The following is an 18,096-nucleotide window of genomic DNA, read 5'->3' as shown; positions in this document are numbered from 1 at the left end:
AAAAAAAAAAAAAAAAAAAATATATATATATATGTATAAAATGACAAACCTCATATTTCAGGCTTTAAACCATTTTAAAGTAAGGGGATATGAATCAAAATGATGAATATTTGCTCTGTTAATAATTCTAAATACTTTATTATCCAGATTGCTTAGATTATTAGAATGCACATTAGCTTATTTTTCATCAACCGGTTAAACTTTACAACAGTACTTAAAAATTTGGTCTGATTTTTGCATTTTTCTGAACAAATATGGCAGACAGGCCGAATGAAAATGTAAATCCACTGTCTGCCAGCAGGTGGCGCTTATGGAACAGCAGTAATAGAACCTTTTCCGCAGTAACCGCTGTAAACAAAGCAGCGCTGCACTTATAAACACACTGCTTTATTAGGAAGTATACGGAGGGAAAATGAAAAGGAAATGGCATCAAAACTTTTCTGAAGGCAGTTGGTTCTCTTCAGAGATACATTCATATAATGCATTCATACTTTATTTAATATAATTTCCCTCTGTAAGACCTGTCACTGCATTCCACCATAGTTTCACACAAAACAAAACACTGCGTCTGCGTGAGACTGCTGCTAACTTTGCTTAATGCTGTATTTACTGTGAGTTTTTCCAAATCGCAGTAATCAAATACAGTTTTAATGATAATTAAAATATTAAACGGTAATACTAACTTTTGGGAATTTTATCATGCTTTTCATCAAACTGTTACAGTTTCATCCCTATTTGTAACCCTCAAACTACAGTGAGCTCAGTGAGTAGGCTTTGGGCTGGAAATTTTTCTGGGAGCTGGCAACCCAGCATTTAACATGTGCATTAATAGAGTGCTGGTCCATCCTAACAGCTTCCAATCTGCTCTCCTAAATATATAATATGACTGCAGAGATTTGCTCCCATTTAGAGCATCAAGGACTGATGCTGGGTTGATGTGGTTTGACTTGATGATGGCAAAAACCAAAAGTGTTCTACACCAGACTCTTAATGGATCTCACTTTGTGCACAAGGCTGTTGTCATCTTTTCCGGAGCTATCTGGCATTTATGTGAATGCAACTACAGAATACGGAAAAGCTCTGGTTGTATGAAAGAACAAAATCATGAACAGTTACTGGAACAACTTTTTGGGAAATTCAGTGAAATATAGCGTACTGTACAACGGGGCTAAAGGCACACCTTAACACACATACAACACTGACATATATCGATGTTTGATGCAAAAATATGAAAAAACTAACCACATGCCCACAGGTCTACAGCTTTTCCATAAGGGTCTTTCCGTAAGACTTCAGGGGACAGGTAACCAGGAGTGCCAGCAAACCCTGATGTGAAGAAGAAGAAAAAGAAAAAAGCATTCATAACCTTTATTTGAGCCTGTATTGAAGAAATTGAAAATGAGCTACATGAAAAAAAGAAAATGTAAAGATAATTACATTACATTTGAACAGAATTCACATATAGACTATTACAATAACAGCTTAAGTCTCCAGTCACACTTGGACCCCATGAAATCAATACCTGGTCGGGAGTTAGTTTTGATCTGGGTTAGAGATCACAGACTGAAATGACAGAAATTAACCGATCAATCAGCTGTGAGCAAATGTACATTTCTTGAGCCAAAGACACAGGGGGAGTAACTTTATGGCGTTAAAGCGGTTCACAGTTAAAAAAAAAAATATTGACAAAATTGCCTGACTTTTGCTCATGATTATTTATTGTGTTTATATTATATAGGAATATATTTTTATCACAAGCTTTACATTTAAATTAAAACAACTCTTCACATATAAATATAGTAAGGTCTAAGATTGTGAATCTATACACAAATTCTAGTTGCCTTCTTAGACTTTTGCGACAGCAGCGGTGTCTCTTCCTGCTCTGTAAACATCATGAGTGTGATTAAGTACATCTGTTCAACTGCTCGTTAATGTAAATATCTAATCAGCCAATCACATCAACTCAATGCATGAAGGCATGTAGGAATGGATAAGACGATTTGCTGAAGTTCAACCCGAATATCTGAATGGGGAAGAAAGGTGATTTAAGTGACTTTGAATGTGGCATGGATGTTGGAGCCAGACGGTCTGGTTTGAGTATTTCAGAAACTGCTAATCTTTTCACACATAAACCATCTCTAGGGTTTACAGAGAATGGTTTGAAAAAGAGAAGATATCCAGTGAGAGGCAGTTCTGTGGGCGAAAATGCCTTGTTGATGTTTCAAGCTGATAGAAAGGCAACAGTAACTCAAATAACCACTCTTTACAACCAAGGTATGAAGAGGAGCATCTCTGAATGCACAGCATATCAAACCTTGAAGCAGATGAATGGTCCGAAAAAGAGAAAATATCCAGTGAGCGGCAGTTGTGTGGACGAAAATGCCTTGTTGATGTCAGAGGTCAGAGGAGAATGGGCAGACTGGTTAGAGATGACAGAAAGGCAACAGTAACTCAAATAACCACTCTTTACAACCAAGGTATGAAGAGGAGCATCTCTGAATGCACAGCATATCAAACCTTGAAGCAGATGGACTACAGCAGCAGAAGACCACACCAGGTGCCGCTCCTGTCAGCTAAGAACAGGAAACTGAGGCTACAGTTAACACAAGCTCACCAAAACTGAACAATAGAAGATTGGAAAAAAGATTGCCTGGTCTGATGAGTCTTGATTTCTACTGCAACATTCAGATTGTAGGGTCAGAATTTGTCATAAACAACATGAAGGATGGACCCATCCTGCCTTGTATCAACAGATAAGACTGCTGGTACTCATGTAATGGTGTGAGGGATATTTTCTTGGTACACTTTGGGCCCCTTAATACCAAATGAGCATCGTTTAAACGCCACAGCCTACCTGAGCATTGCTGTTGACCATGTCCATCCCTTTATGACCAAAGTGTACCCATCTTGTGATGGCTACTTCCAGCAGGACAATGCACCATGTCACAAAGCTCAAATCATCTCAGACTGGTTTCTTGAACATGACAGTGAGTTCACTATACTCAAATGGTTTCCACAGTCACCAGATCTCAGTCCAATAAAGCACTTTTGGGATGTGATGAAACGGGAGATTTGCATCATGGATGTGCAAAGGACAAATCTGCAGCAACTGCGCGATGTTATCATGTCAATATGGACCAAAATCTCTGCGGAATGTTTCCGGCACCTTGTTGAATCTACTGTGTGCCAGTTCTGAAGGTCCAACCTGGTACTAGCACCTAATAAAGTGTACCTCATAAAGTGGCCAGTTAGTGTATAATCAGACAACATCAAAGACTTTCATTTGATTTAAATAACTGAGAATTGCATATATTGCATATATGCACTCTTCCAGCCAGGAAACATACACAAACAACTGTCACACAGGCTGCTTAGGCTATCAACAAGGAAACCTCCTCTTGATAAAAAAGCATCCTGGCCCCGAATTATGTAATGTTATGCCTCACTTTCAGGCAAATGTAAATATGAATCTGAGCCACATAAAATTAGTCGTCTTATGTGCACAGAGGTGGAGTAACCAAATACTAGACTCAAATACAAGTACAAGTGCTTATCAGAAATAAGTACTCAAGTAGAAGAAAAAGTAATGATGATAATAATTACTTGAGTAACAGTAAAAAAAAGTATCAATTGAAGACTATTTAGGTAGTTCTGAAGATCTGATTCAGAACATGTAAGATGCTTATCAGAAATAAGTACTCAAGTAGAAGAAAAAGTAATGATGATAATAATTACTTGAGTAACAGAAAAAAAAGTATCAATTGAAGACTATTTAGGTAGTTCTGAAGATCTGATTCAGAACATGTAAGGTAATGAAGGTGAAGTCAATTAAGCATATATTACATGAGGGATGTTTTGTCCCCATTATGTGCGAAAGAGTGTGAGGCGTGTTAAAACCCACAGAAATCTGAACAAGATGGCACTAAGGCTCAATGATATGTACATCAAAACATCCAGAGGGGCAGAGCTTAAGTTCACATACCGCCAACTAGAGATGTAGCATTGAAGTGACTCATATGAAAAAGAACATAAATTCATATGTTGTGTGTGTCAAATGCATAAAGATTACAATTAGAACAAAAACACGTGCAGATATTCAAAATCAACAGCACTGCATTTCATATACTTAATATGGTAACACTTTAGTTTAGGAACCAATTCTCACTATTAACTAGTTGCTTATTAGCATGCATATTACTAGCATATAGGCTGTTTATTAGTACTTATAAAGCACATATTAATGTCTTATTTATGTCTTATTCTTAATCCGTACTCATACCTAAACTTAACGGCTACCTTACTAACTATTAATAACCAGCAAATTAGGAGTTTATTGAGCCAAAAGTTAATAAATAGTGATAATTGGTTCCCAAACTAAAGTGTGACCCTTAATATGTGTGTGCGTGTGTGTGTGTGTGTGTGTAAAATGCATAAAGATTAAAATCAGAACCAAAAACAGGTGAAACTATTAAAAATCATTTAAAAGTGAAAAGAATGGCACTGCTTTTCATATACTTGGTAATACTTTAGTTTAGGAACCAATTCTCACTATTAACTAGTTGCTTATTAGCATGCATATTACTAGCATATAGGCTGTTTATTAGTACTTATAAAGCACATATTAATGTCTTATTTATGTCTTATTCTTAATCCGTACTCATACCTAAACTTAACGGCTACCTTACTAACTATTAATAACCAGCAAATTAGGAGTTTATTGAGCCAAAAGTTAATAAATAGTGATAATTGGTTCCCAAACTAAAGTGTGACCCTTAATATTATGTGAAGATATATTTGGAGTGTTAATCTATGCTTTGTGCAATTCTATATCAATGATATTTGGTGGTATAATAAATGGGTCATTACCAAACCAAGCCTGTTGGTCCCCTTCAACCTCAATGGCAAGGCCAAAGTCTGCTAACTTCACAGCTGCACCTTTGGATTTCGAAGCCAGAAGCAGGTTCTCTGGCTAGAAACATGGAAACAAACGGGACAAAAAAGGAAAAAGATTCACGGATAAAGTGCTAATGAACATTTAGTTGTTTTTTTCCTCCAATATATTACAACATACAAATATTGGAGTGGTATTTCAATAAAGTTAATTGTTCAAAACACAATTGAAATGTACATTTTGAAATTACTTGCACACCCCACATAAGCAGAAACACCCATTACTTGTGTGGAAAATGTTAGCACTTTTACATCAAATGCTTAAAATTAGAATCAGTGCACAAGTTTGTATAATCAAGTGCAAACTAGTATACCATCTTTAATACTTTATACAAACCAGATATAAACTTTATTAACTCATATAAACTGGACTGGCTCAGTTATAAGTATGATGGTGCCATGCCTCTTCTCTGGTTAATTCGGTAAATTGTGTTGCCTCAATGTTATTAGACGTTATTAGATGCAGCTTTCGATACTATCGTTTATGGTATCTTAATTGTACATCTCAGGCAGTGCACTGGCATTTAGAGCTTGGTCCTAAATGTCACCCCTTTATTTACAGCATAGAACGTTTTCACTTAGGAATAGGAACTGCTCATCATCACCTGTCCACATCAGATGTGGGGTGCCCCAAGGCTCGGATTTAGGACCTGTTGTATTCTTTTGATTTATGCTGTCATTTGAGACAATTGAAAAAATTTGAAGCATGGTGATAATTTTTTGTTTAATCCCTTTTTGACCATTTGGCTGATATTGGTTAGCTAATAGCTTTCTCCAGCTAAATGAGGACAAGACAGTTATTTTTGGTTGAAACGTATGTGGTAACACTAATGTTACTGACAATTTTGGGTCTCTGCAGTGGCAATAAGCACTCCAATGTTAAAAATATGGGTGTCATTTTTGTTATTTGGTGCTCTAAAATGTTTTCAAAATCTCAAAACTGAAATCTGTCCTCCCTTTTAACAATTTAGAGAAAATTATACGTGCTTTCATTTCATCCTATATCTGAACTACTGAAATGCACTGTACTTGAGCAGATTGGCCAAAATGCTTCTGTTGAGGCTTTTAACAAATACCACAAAGCCACCTGTGCTGACCTTTTTTAACACTAACTACAGATGATCTCTTGTAGTTTCGAAAGAACACATGAAAGATGTGCATATGAGAAACCCAGAATCCATTTTTTGCAAGATTATCAAGTTTGTTAATTTTTTGACTGCAAATTCAATTATATTAGTACTACAACTGTATTGTATTGTATTGTATTACATATAAGTAATTGTTTTTTAACCACTTTTCATAAAACAATAATCAGTGTGCATGCTATAGAGACCCCCAATCTGCAGTACTGATGATTTATTCTACATTCAGAGTTCAAATGTTTTTGAATAACTTTTGCATCTATTAATTTAGCATGAGTTGTATCGCAAAAAATAATACTCTAAGCCAAAACTCTGCCACTTGTGGGCTCTCATCGTGTAGCTCTCACTCCGAGTGTGAATGTGGTAACCTGTTAATAAGGACACTAAAAAGTACTGCTCACACAGTACATGTAAAATAGGCTAAAATATTTAAGATGGAATAAATAATCTATTAGCTAATAAATAACATAGAGCCTAGTGCACTTCTCCCTAAGGCAAGCTGCATGCATTTGAAATATTGGATATTCCAGCATTGCATAATATCATTTTTTTTTAATGATAAGTGTGTGGTGTAAATATAACTGAAAGTTTGAGATTGTTTGGAAGCAAGTGTTCTGTCTGGGGGCCACAAAGAGATGAGAGTGATAATGACAGAGGTTTAACATCAATTATAATGAAATACCTTTAAGTCTCTGTGCACGACGCCCATCTGATGGCAATGAAGTACTGCCTCCAAAATCTGCTGGATGCAATGGCTTCAGGGGGAAAAAAACAAACTTTTACTCAAATACATTGGAATATACTAGCCACACAGGATTTCAACACATGACATGATGTATATACATTTTAACATGTCAGTTGTACACATTCCAGTTTTTTTTTTTTTTGCTTGCTGTAGAATAATAAAAAAAGCTATTTTATTTGCTGTAGAATAATAATAATAAAAAAAGCTATTTTCTGTATCACTAAAGTGAATGTTATGAAGTCTGATTAAAATGAAAATGACAGTTTTGCCTAGTTTTGGCAAAATTTGTGAGTTATCTGGCTCTTGCCAAGGCATGGAGACTTAACTTTGGACTATTTAAGTTAGTGTGCTTTTATGTATTTGCATATTGTCCATTATTTGTGTAATGATTTTATACATACAGTCCATTTGTGTTGTGCTGATAGCCCACCCACCTGGCATCTGCTTCGCTGTAATATTCCCTGGCAACAATGTCTTCAAACAGCTCACCACCCGTTACTCTGAACCACATGAGTGAGCAAGAATGAGCAAGTAATGGCACTAGTTACAGTATTAATTGACTTGAGACAGCAGTTTATTTATGGGAGTTTCTTCAACTGTAGGCACTTCCGCCTCTGTGAACTTTTCACTTTCCCCTCTCTCACTAGTTGGTTTCATTTGTCTCCTAACAATTTCCAGCAGTGTATACCAGGGGTGTTTTCTCTGAGGAGGCAAGGGAGGCAGTGCCTCCCCAAAACTTTAGAAGAGAAACAATTGACAGTAGAGAAATGAATAAAAAAGAAGCAGAATTACTTACAATTATTATTGCTACTTTTGACAAATATGGCAATATCACTAAATCATCAGATTTGTTAATGCATTAATGTCTCAGTGTATTTTTTTATTCATACAATGAAAGTAAATGAAGTTCAATCTTGCCTTGACCCCAATTACTTTCAAAATATCGGCTAGGGTGCAAGGAAGTGGCTTGGGAGTAACTAGGATCTTCTGTGTGGGTGCTATAATGTACATCTATGGATTTTTGAGGAGTTTTGCATGTTTTACGAAAACCGAAATGCAAATGAGTGAGACAAGATATAGCAAATTGGGTCAAAACAAACTGAAGGTCTATGCTGAGTTTGGTGACTGTAGCTTAAAAAAACTCTAGGATGGGTTACAGTCAGATATTTTAGTGTCAGAAGAAGAAGCATACACAAAAAATAAAATATCAGTATATTGGCATTGTCTAGCCAGTGTTTTAATGTGATCGTTATATAACACACACACACACACACACACACGCACGCACGCACACACACACACACACACACACACACACACAAAACCCCCACTGCCTAACACTTTATTTTAATGTGTCTTTGTTACATATATTACATGTATTTACTATAGTATTAACAGTAAATTGTGTAATTCCAAGACTAAAACAAACTCTAAACCTATAAAAAGCATTTGTTAATTAATATTACTCAGTACTTAAGTGTAATTAAACTGTAACAAGGACACATTCAAATAAAGTGTCACCAGAAGCTGATCCCTGGGAGACTAAAATGCTTGAAGTTGAAGAGACACCCTTATATCTCTTTTCAACATCTAGCAATTTTAATATGACAATGGTTTTATGAAGGTGTCATACAGTAGGTACTGTAATTATTTCAATATGAAGAAAGATATCTATTGTATCCACCCACGCTATTGCAAAATAAATTACCCTTTATTACCTTTTCCCCCACAAAACCTGACATTAGCAGAGGAAAGCAAAAGTATTTATTCATTTCTAAAAAACATATCATGTTTTTCACTCATTTGGGCCTTTGTTAACCTACAGCAGTATTTCGGTTCATGGTTTGTAGAGTATTATAGTACAGTACAGTAAGTTGCTTTTTATCTGGTATGGTTGGTCAGAGAAACTTACAAGTCAAGGATGAGGTAATGGTGACCTTCCTCTGAGATGCTGTCATGCAGCCGCACTGGTGAAGGATTGCCAGTTGTGGTTTGGATGGAGAAGAAAAAAAGAGATAACATGATTATAAAGTCATTTTTGTTTCAATATTTTCTGACATTTACAGTCCATTGCCTTGCAAGTACTCACACTTTAACTCTTTCTGGGATTGTTCTTCCCAACAGATTTGCTACAAACTTTTCTTCAAAAATGTTTCAAATAAGAGCACAGATTCACTTCTGAACTGAGAACAGAGCTTTAAGCTTTAAGCATTTGCCTGATTGGTAGGCACCTCAAGAGGTTCCTGGCAAAAATTTAGCAAAATACATTTTATTAATTTAATTGATTATCAGATATGTATGGAAGCACATTTCCGCCACTGAATAAAAATAAAAAAGGTAACTGTGACTTTCTATCTAGTTGTTATTCTCCCACTACTTCTGCATTGCAATATATGGCAGTCCATTGAAATGTATGGTAAAAGGTTAGCACATTGATTAAGGAGGGTTTAAATATCAACTTGAGCAATTTTAGTGTCAAATGTGATGTTGATGTTGTTGATGCTACTACAGCACATTGTCATTTTCCTTCTAGAGAATTCCTCAGATTGTCAACAGATTTGGCTCAAAACTGAATATGGTTAAGACCATGCTGACCAAAAGCTATCAAAAGCTTTTTGATATACCAAACAGGAGTGTGTTTCCCAAAAGCATTGATAGCCAACTATGGTTGGAAGTTCTGATATTACTAACATAATTGAACAATTCTGTGTTTCCTGTAACTGTTTGGCAAGACTTTGGCATATTGAAACTTGGTCATACCCAGACGGCACCTGAGCCGTTAGAGGCTATTTAAATGAAACCAGAAAAATGGCTTATAATGTCTAAATAGTTTGACCTAAAATAATACGACTAGTCACCAGATTGCTTTGTTCATTAATGCCAGCTATATTTATGATTAGCTTTATATAAACACAAGTTCACCTCATTTAGATAGCTAAGTAACCGTTTTGTGTGTGTGTGTGTGTGGTGAACTTACCAATATTGGAGTGCTTCAGCAGTCTGCAGATCCTAGCCTCCCTGTCCAGCTTCTGGTGATCTAGAATATATATAATACCAGATTTTTCAACATTCAAAATGGAAAATACAAGATGGTATATGAGCAAACAGCAATTTTTTACTATGCTGTCAAAAAAGTACATCCCATCAAAATACAGTTTCTTAATTTTAAAAGTTACATTTTTGGAGCACTGACCACAAGGCTACGGCCTTTACCAATGTCAATAGATAAAAGGCAAAATAAGTTAACAACTGACAGTTGAAATGTCCATTTTGTAATGATCTCAGCTTAAATGATCAGAAATTCTTGTTAAAAATCAGCAAGTTCACACCAGTATTTATTTTAATAATTCCACTAGGTGACGCTAGTAGGGCAGAAACGATATACTTCACCACTTCCGCTATGACATATTTCACTTCAAAGCCACTTCTAAGCTTTAAAATCCATATCACAATATGTAAAATGTTTGCTATCCAACACCAACATCAAGAACATCTTAACATCTTAAATGCAACACAGGTTTCTACATTATCTGCAACATTTCTTTGACTCAATTTATTCATAACAATGACGCTAAAAATTCAGGATTGTTGCCTATAGCCATTAGTTGGCAGGGCCTTCCCAAGATACGAATGCTTACACACATACGCACTTCAAACATGCAAGATTTGTCAAGCAAGGAGAAAACAAATGGAACCATAAAAAATGTTCAGAAATGTTCACTTTGATTAGTTTGCTCAAGCATGTTGCCAAATAATGTGTACTTTCAACATACTTTGTCTATGCCAAATACAATGTGATTTTCAGTAATGGAGATCTGCCAGCAACAGCACATTCTTCTACTAGGGAAGAGCAGTTCACAGATCTTATGCATTAAATCACACACATGGCCAACAAACCAATAAGAATGCGGAGCAATAATGACAAATTAATAGCAGCACAGCGCAGGTGCCAGGGCTGTTGTGGATCCACTGACCTAATTTACGTTTACAGTTACATACATAGTTTCAATGTTTTATTATGTAAGCTCTATGTAACACCTCAAATGACAAGGGAAATTATAGTAATGTTAATAATAATTAGCCAGTCTGCGAACTCATTCTCCCAAATGGCTTGGGTATTGCAGAGCATTCGCAGCTTTTATGTACTGAACACCCTTGGTGCATAGAGAAAAACACATTTATTTAAGGGGGTCAGTGCTGGGTAGATTACTTACAGATTGTAGTCCGTTGCTGATTACAAATTACGTGACAAAAATCGTAGTTAGCAACATAATCTGGATTGCACTTATTAGGTCATGTAATTTGACTACTTTCTGATTACTTTTAGATTACTTAGTTTTGAAAGTCATTTATCAAATAGACTTGAATGGTATCATATTGGGGGTTCATACTGGGGTTCATGAAAAAATTGTGTGGTGTTGATGAAAAGCTAATAATTAATGAAATCATAAAAATGCCAAATTAATATGAATTAAAATTTGTCAATGTGACCAATGTGACAATGTGACCATTGACATCAGAGAACTGGGAACATGCAGTTATGTTGTTAAATGGTTGACATCTCAGTGGGACTTCAAGTAAATATTGTAGATCACCCTTGGTGCATAGAGAAAAACACATTTATTTAAGGGGGTCAGTGCTGGGTAGATTACTTACAGATTGTAGTCCGTTGCTGATTACAAATTACGTGACAAAAATCGTAGTTAGCAACATAATCTGGATTGCACTTATTAGGTCATGTAATTTGACTACTTTCTGATTACTTTTAGATTACTTAGTTTTGAAAGTCATTTATCAAATAGACTTGAATGGTATCATATTGGGGGTTCATGAAAAAATTGTGTGGTGTTGATGAAAAGCTAATAATTAATTAAATCATAAAAATGCCAAATTAATATGAATTAAAAATTGTCAATGTGACCAATGTGACAATGTGACCATTGACATCAGAGAACTGGGAACATGCAGTTATGTTGTTAAATGGTTGACATCTCAGTGGGACTTCAAGTAAATATTGTAGATCACAGGGGTTCGGCTCACAAAAAAAGCTTGGGTATCCCTACATTACATGAACAAATATGAATAAACATGAAAACGCTACATTACATGGCCAAAATCTTCCTGGTTTGAAATGTTCAGTGTATATAATGAAAACGTAGTATTCCACAGCTACACATTGGCAGTGTTTAGTAACTTGCATAATTATTAGTCTCATGTATATGGGAGGTTTATTAAGAAAATGAAATTTCAATAAATTTACTGCCATTGTGTGAATAATATGTAATAATGTAATCCATAAAAAAAGTAACTGTAATCTGATTATGAGCATTTTATAACGTAATATAATCCAGTTATAAGTACTTACTTTTTCAAATCTGATTACGTAATCCAGATTACATGCAATCAGTTACTACCCAGCACTGTAGGAGGTCAATGAGAATTCACCCCCTATTCACCCATATTTTAATCAGTGTTGGGGGTAACGCATTACAAGTAATGCAAGTTACGTAATCAGATTACTTTTTTCCAAGTAACTTTTACATTTACAAGAAAATATCTTGAGTTACTTTTTTAAATAAGTAACGCAAGTTACTTTGTTTTCCTATTTGTTCACTGACAGCTCTCCTGTCCTCGTGTTGAGAGAAATTGGGAGTGTGGTGCAGAGGCACTTGCTTCAGCCTGAGGCTTATTAATTTCACTTTTGGTGTGAAAGGGCCTTCAACCTACAGTTGACAAAAATATAACTTTTTATTTTTATTTTTTATAAATAAATAAGCAAGCCCAGCTCAGGTGACAAAAAGTAACATAATGCATTACTTTCCATAAAAAGTAACTAACTAACACATTTAGTTACTTTTTTATTGGATAACGCAATATTGTAATGCATTACTCTTAAAAGTAACTTACCCCAACACTGATTTTAAATATTTTAAATATAGGCCAACAGCGGCTTATCAGCATATACCCAATGTTTGGAAAACAATTCAAGAGATAACAGTGAATTACCATGAAATTAACTGTACTTTTTAAAAATACTACTCAGATTTATACACATTATAATTCCCTCAAGATGATTTACCTATGCAGTAATGTTTACTTAAAGTCCTCTGCACACCGGAGCGATTATCGCCGACGTTTAACGCCTCGTGACTAAACAAAGGGCGCCAATGTGAGTGTGCACACCAACGCTCAAAACAGCAGGCATAAAAGTATCATTTTTAAAAAATGCCTCGGACTCGTTTTTTTTGGTTTGACACGCAGCGTTAAAAAATGGCTGACCAATGAGATTGGCGCTTTTGTTCACGTGCCTGGAGCTGCTGAAGTTACAGTAAAACACGACTTGGTGGCGCACAAGCACAAAACGGTCTTGCCGAGCACACATTGATAACGATGAAGAGGAAGTAAGTAGACGAAGAAGATGCATCGAGGCAAGATGAATGTAGAGCTTCTGGTCTCATTGGTGTCTGAACACAAAGAGCTTTATGACAAACGCGACAAAAATCTTGATAAGAGGGATTTGTTATGGAGAGGAATTGTAGATCAAATAGGATTCGATGGGTATTTCTTATATATTTATTTTCATTAAACGCCATCTAATGTCAGTGAGTAAATTTGCACGTTCACTCGGCTCATCGCCTGTCAACTAATTCTCAGAGTAGACTGTTAGGGTAGGTTTAGGGTTAGTAGAATAAGTTGACAAAGAAAGTGTTAGAAGATATTAAGCAGACAGTCTACTAATACTCTACTAACTGCTAGTTGACATGTAGTTGCAAAGTTACTTACTGTTAATAGAATGTCTAAAGTGGACTATCGAAATAAAGTGTTACCTAAATTTCTTATATATATTTTTCATTAAGCGCCATCTAATGTCAGGGAGTGAATTTACACGTTCACTCGGCTCATCGCCAGCGAAAATCGCTTTGGTATGAACACAAAGATGCGTCGAAAAACGTCTCGAAAAACGCTGGCAATAAGCGCGCGCGATAATTGTCCCGGTGTGCACGAGGCTTAAGGCAGCGGTTCTCAATTCCAGTCCTCGCGACCCCCGCTCTGCATATTTTGTATGTCTCTCTTATTTAACACACCTGATTCAGATAACCAGCTCAATAGAAGAGAGCTCCATGCATGAACTATGTTCCGATTGACATGGTCCCTACACCGTGTTCTTTGCTCCCTATTCCCTGAGCACGGGAAATCCGTTGAAGTTTACTTCACTTCGGAATATTCATTCACGGGTTTACGCTACGCCACTGCCTGGAGTATCTTCACAAACAGACGAAACTTACTAGAGAAGTGTGAAGTGTGACATAATATACCTCTGTAAATAAATACAATTTAACTTCACGTCTCGCACACTTTAATGCTCTTTGAATGGAACATATACACTTCCTTTGAACTGGAATCATGGCGGAGTCCTGTGAAGTCCACTTACGGTCGAATAGAACAAACGTCTGAAGTGATAAGAGATACATAAATGTGCAGAGTGGGGGTCGCGGGGACTGGAATTGGGAACTGCTGGCTTAAGGTAAATGCTCAGCATTAAGCAAGATAAAAGGAGGAACCTAGAAAAATCTCCACAATCTCAAGAAATGGAGGAATCAAGCTATATGCGGAATAACAAGGCCCCAGGGTCATACGTTTCTGTGTCGAGTTCTACAAAACGTTCTCCTCACAACTGACCTCACTGCTCATTAGCATGTTTAATTATTTTTATGAACAATCAGAATTGCCATCAAGCCTCACAGAGGCTATCATTACACTTTTCCTGAAGCCAGGCAAAGATGAACTAGATTGTAGCTCTTAAGACCTATTTCTCCATTAAATGTCAAAAATATTATTTCAAATCTATCAAATACAACGTATAATAGAGTTTTGATTTGTTTTGGCCCAAATTTTAATTCCTGGGTTCACCCACTGTATGCTTCCACATCTGCAGCCATGAATAAAACATGTTCACGACATTTCCAGTTAGCTTCTCTATTATTTTCTCAGTGGTTGGAAGGACTTACAGTACTGCAGTATTTAATTTAACTTCTTCAAATCTGCAGTGTTTTGGCCGTGATATCATTTGTGTGTGCCAGCCTGTAGGGAGTCTGAGCAGTGCATATGGCTGTGTGTTTTCCTTTAACTGGCTCTGTTTTAAGAGCTCTGTGCTCACCAAATTGCATTTACCAAGCTCCGTTGTGGATGCTGTGGCTCAGCTTAGCAAGTTGTTCACACTTTGTTCACAGATGACTTACACTGGGAATGTGTACAAACATCCTTTGTATGTTGTGCTCACTTGAATTTGGCCAAGCAATCTAAATGTCCACCAGGACTACACAATGTCACATTTAACCACTCAAACTCTCTCTCAGAATTTAACAGGCTGAATGTTTTTTTTTTTTCACGACATTTAGCACCAGTATACAGTATTGTTACGTCAATATAAAATTCTACAGTCCATTGTTCATCGTCTCTACAATAAGTGTAAGTTAATAGGCCTAGGGAAATAAGGAGTTAATAAGCCCACAATACAATATATAGTAATACCATAAAAGTCTACTTGTTCTTTTAATTTGAAATTCAAAAAAGAAAGAAAGCATAAGAAAAATGAATTGTTTCACGGAAAATGTATGCATGCATGTTTGTTACAGCTATTTTACTTTTTATTTGGAGTTGATCAAATGTGTGGGATTTTCGGTTATTTGGAAGTGGATGATTGTAGCTTAAAGTACTTTTCAAACTTGTCAGTTTAGGTAAAACCATAATATGAGTGCTTAGATGAGAGTTTCATCTTTAATTTAATAATACCAACTTTTTGGAATACTATTCTGATATCTCTACTTTGGAAACAAACTTTGATTTGGGTGGGCTTGTTAAGGTCATTTCCTCTCATTTTGATGCACTCTGAGAGCGCTGAAATCCCAGCTTTTAGTCGGCCCACTCATTTGGATGATGCACAAATGCAAAACTCTCTGGAAGATTAAATTTAGCCATCCTTTTGAGGCTGTGTGTTCGTCAAGCACTTCTGACACAATGTAATGGTTTTCAATGAATAACACTTAAATCAGAGCAACAAAGTAACTTTTGTATGTTCAGAAACTGCAAACTCTCTCCATGATGGAGCATCATGAGCATATTTACGTTTTCTTAAAGGGGTCATCCGATGCCCATTTTCCACAAGTTGATATGATTCTTTAGGGTCTTAATGAAAAGTCTGTAACATAGTTTGGTTAAAATTTCTCAATGGTAGTGTTAAAAAACACCTTTTTTACCCTGTCAAAAACAGCTCTATTCAGAGCAAGCCGTTTTGTAGCATTTTCCTTTAAATGTTAATGAGCTCTGCTGACCCCGCCCCTCTCTTCCATGTAGATCGGGGGGCATTCTCTTCAAAAACAAACGTAATCCACTGCATCTTCAGCGGCTCAGATGTCGGGAGTAAATGACGACTGCTATGTTCATTATTACATCCAACAACAGAACACCTCAATCGCTTAGGAGTCATTCTTGTCTACAACTGCTCCGGCGGTGAAACAATGATGGACTGATGACAGCTCACTCAGGGCGGAGCTAAGGTAAGACGCCAGTCCAGTCTGTCAAACTATCGTGGGAGGGGCCTGTTTTTGTGACGTCACACAGACAGACATCTGAGATCGGCTCGATTTGAGAAGGGGGTAAAGATTTTAGTAGATTAAAACAAAACCACTGGGTGGATTTTTATCATTATAGGGTGGTTGTGTACACACACTGCCAACACACATTTCAGTTCAAACAACTTGTAAAAGTGCATGTAGCATCGGATGACCCCTTTAAAGGCATTCACACATTACAGAAACTTGACTAAAAGAATATAAGAAAGATTCAGAACAATGATATTTAGTTCATATTTAGTTAATGTGACTTAAGTAACTTAAAGGGGGGGGGTCTACTATTTCATGCATTCTGAGTTATTTACACTGTTGGATTCTCATGCTAATCATGGCCAAAGTTTAAAAAAAACGAGTTGGACGTATGACAGATTATTTCTGTGCCAAATACACACCTTCCGGGTTCGAATACATTTCAGAAAGTTCTTTTTCCTGAGTACGGCCCTTCATGATGTCATAAAGGGCAGTATTCCTTGTATGGGCACTTCTCCCGGAAGAGTGCGTGCACACATCAACCACATCAAGCACACCTCCAGGAGCTCGGCTGTTTTCGGCTTTCTTTTATAAATCTGATAAAACTAAAGACTCTTCAGCGATATGAAGGATGCAATACTACTCTGTAAGTACTCAAGATTAACATGAGATTGGCAGAAACCATGTGTGTTATGTCCTCTTTACCTAATGCAGTCATCGTGTTGAAAATTATTGGCTTGTATTTCTTCACATATTAACATAATATAAGCAGATGTTTAATGTGAGCACCAGTACTGTATGAACTTTGGTTAAGTCTATGCTTTTTTGCTTTGTAACTCTGTTAGCCTTAAATGTCCTAAAATTGAACTTAAGTCAATGTCATTTATTATTAATTCATACAATGTGTGTGTTGTTTTGACAGGAAGAGCTGGACAGCAGTTTATATCTGGACTGAAAAAAACCTGAATGAAGCAGATTATTCTCATTTTTGTACTCATGTATAGCCTATACAATGCTACTTGACTTTCTATTACTGTGTTCGTGTTGGCAATGTTATTGATTGATTGATTTGTTATAGTACATTTACAATTTAAACAATGAATAAAAATATACTGTATTTATGCAAAATGTTCAGCTATTTTTATTAAACACATTTTCAGTAATAATACTTGATGTTAAATACCACACCACACCACAAACTGTCAAACACATCTTACCAGCAAACATCTTTTGTTAGTTTTGACTGCTTTTATTGTCCTCATTTGTAAGTCGCTTTGGATAAAAGCGTCTGCTAAATGACTAAATGTAAATGTAAATGTAAATAACAGTAATACTAAATAATGTTAAAAAAATACTTAAAGTAAATACTCAGGAACTAAAAAAAAACAAGTATCTGCATTAAAATTTGCATTAGTTTTTTATAAGCATCACTTAACAAAATTTTAGAGCATACCGTGTCTTAAATGCCCAGTTACGTAAAACGTGACTGGAGCAAGGAAAAATGCCCCCTGTTAAGGTGGTCTACACTGGATGTGTCAAAGTGAATGATTCAAAAAGATCACCTTTATGGTAAATCTTACCTTTTCCATTTGTCCTGTTGTTGAAAGTAGAGTAATGGCTAGTTTCCACCGAGCGGTACTGTACTGAACCGTACGGC

General features: G+C 36.2%; 1 protein-coding gene across 1 annotated transcript in view; it reads right to left on the bottom strand.

The window, feature by feature from the left end:
• camk2a (calcium/calmodulin-dependent protein kinase II alpha) overlaps positions 1 to 18,096 on the bottom strand; it is a 55,330-nt gene that overhangs the window by 27,025 nt on the left and 10,209 nt on the right. The window contains exons 3-8 of the mRNA XM_016522047.1: positions 9,815 to 9,874; positions 8,750 to 8,804; positions 7,272 to 7,337; positions 6,775 to 6,847; positions 4,867 to 4,969; positions 1,243 to 1,326 (exon numbers count right to left, since the gene is read on the bottom strand). Coding sequence (XP_016377533.1) covers positions 1,243 to 1,326; positions 4,867 to 4,969; positions 6,775 to 6,847; positions 7,272 to 7,337; positions 8,750 to 8,804; positions 9,815 to 9,874 — 441 coding nt within the window. The remainder of the gene's footprint in view (positions 1 to 1,242; positions 1,327 to 4,866; positions 4,970 to 6,774; positions 6,848 to 7,271; positions 7,338 to 8,749; positions 8,805 to 9,814; positions 9,875 to 18,096) is intronic.

This window comes from Sinocyclocheilus rhinocerous, unplaced genomic scaffold (assembly GCF_001515625.1).
Source record: "Sinocyclocheilus rhinocerous isolate Xijiao unplaced genomic scaffold, SAMN03320098_v1.1 scaffold1967, whole genome shotgun sequence".
Lineage (NCBI taxonomy): Eukaryota > Metazoa > Chordata > Actinopteri > Cypriniformes > Cyprinidae > Sinocyclocheilus > Sinocyclocheilus rhinocerous.
The sequence above is the reverse complement of the archived record's forward strand: the minus strand, read 5'-3'. Positions and strand labels throughout refer to the sequence as shown.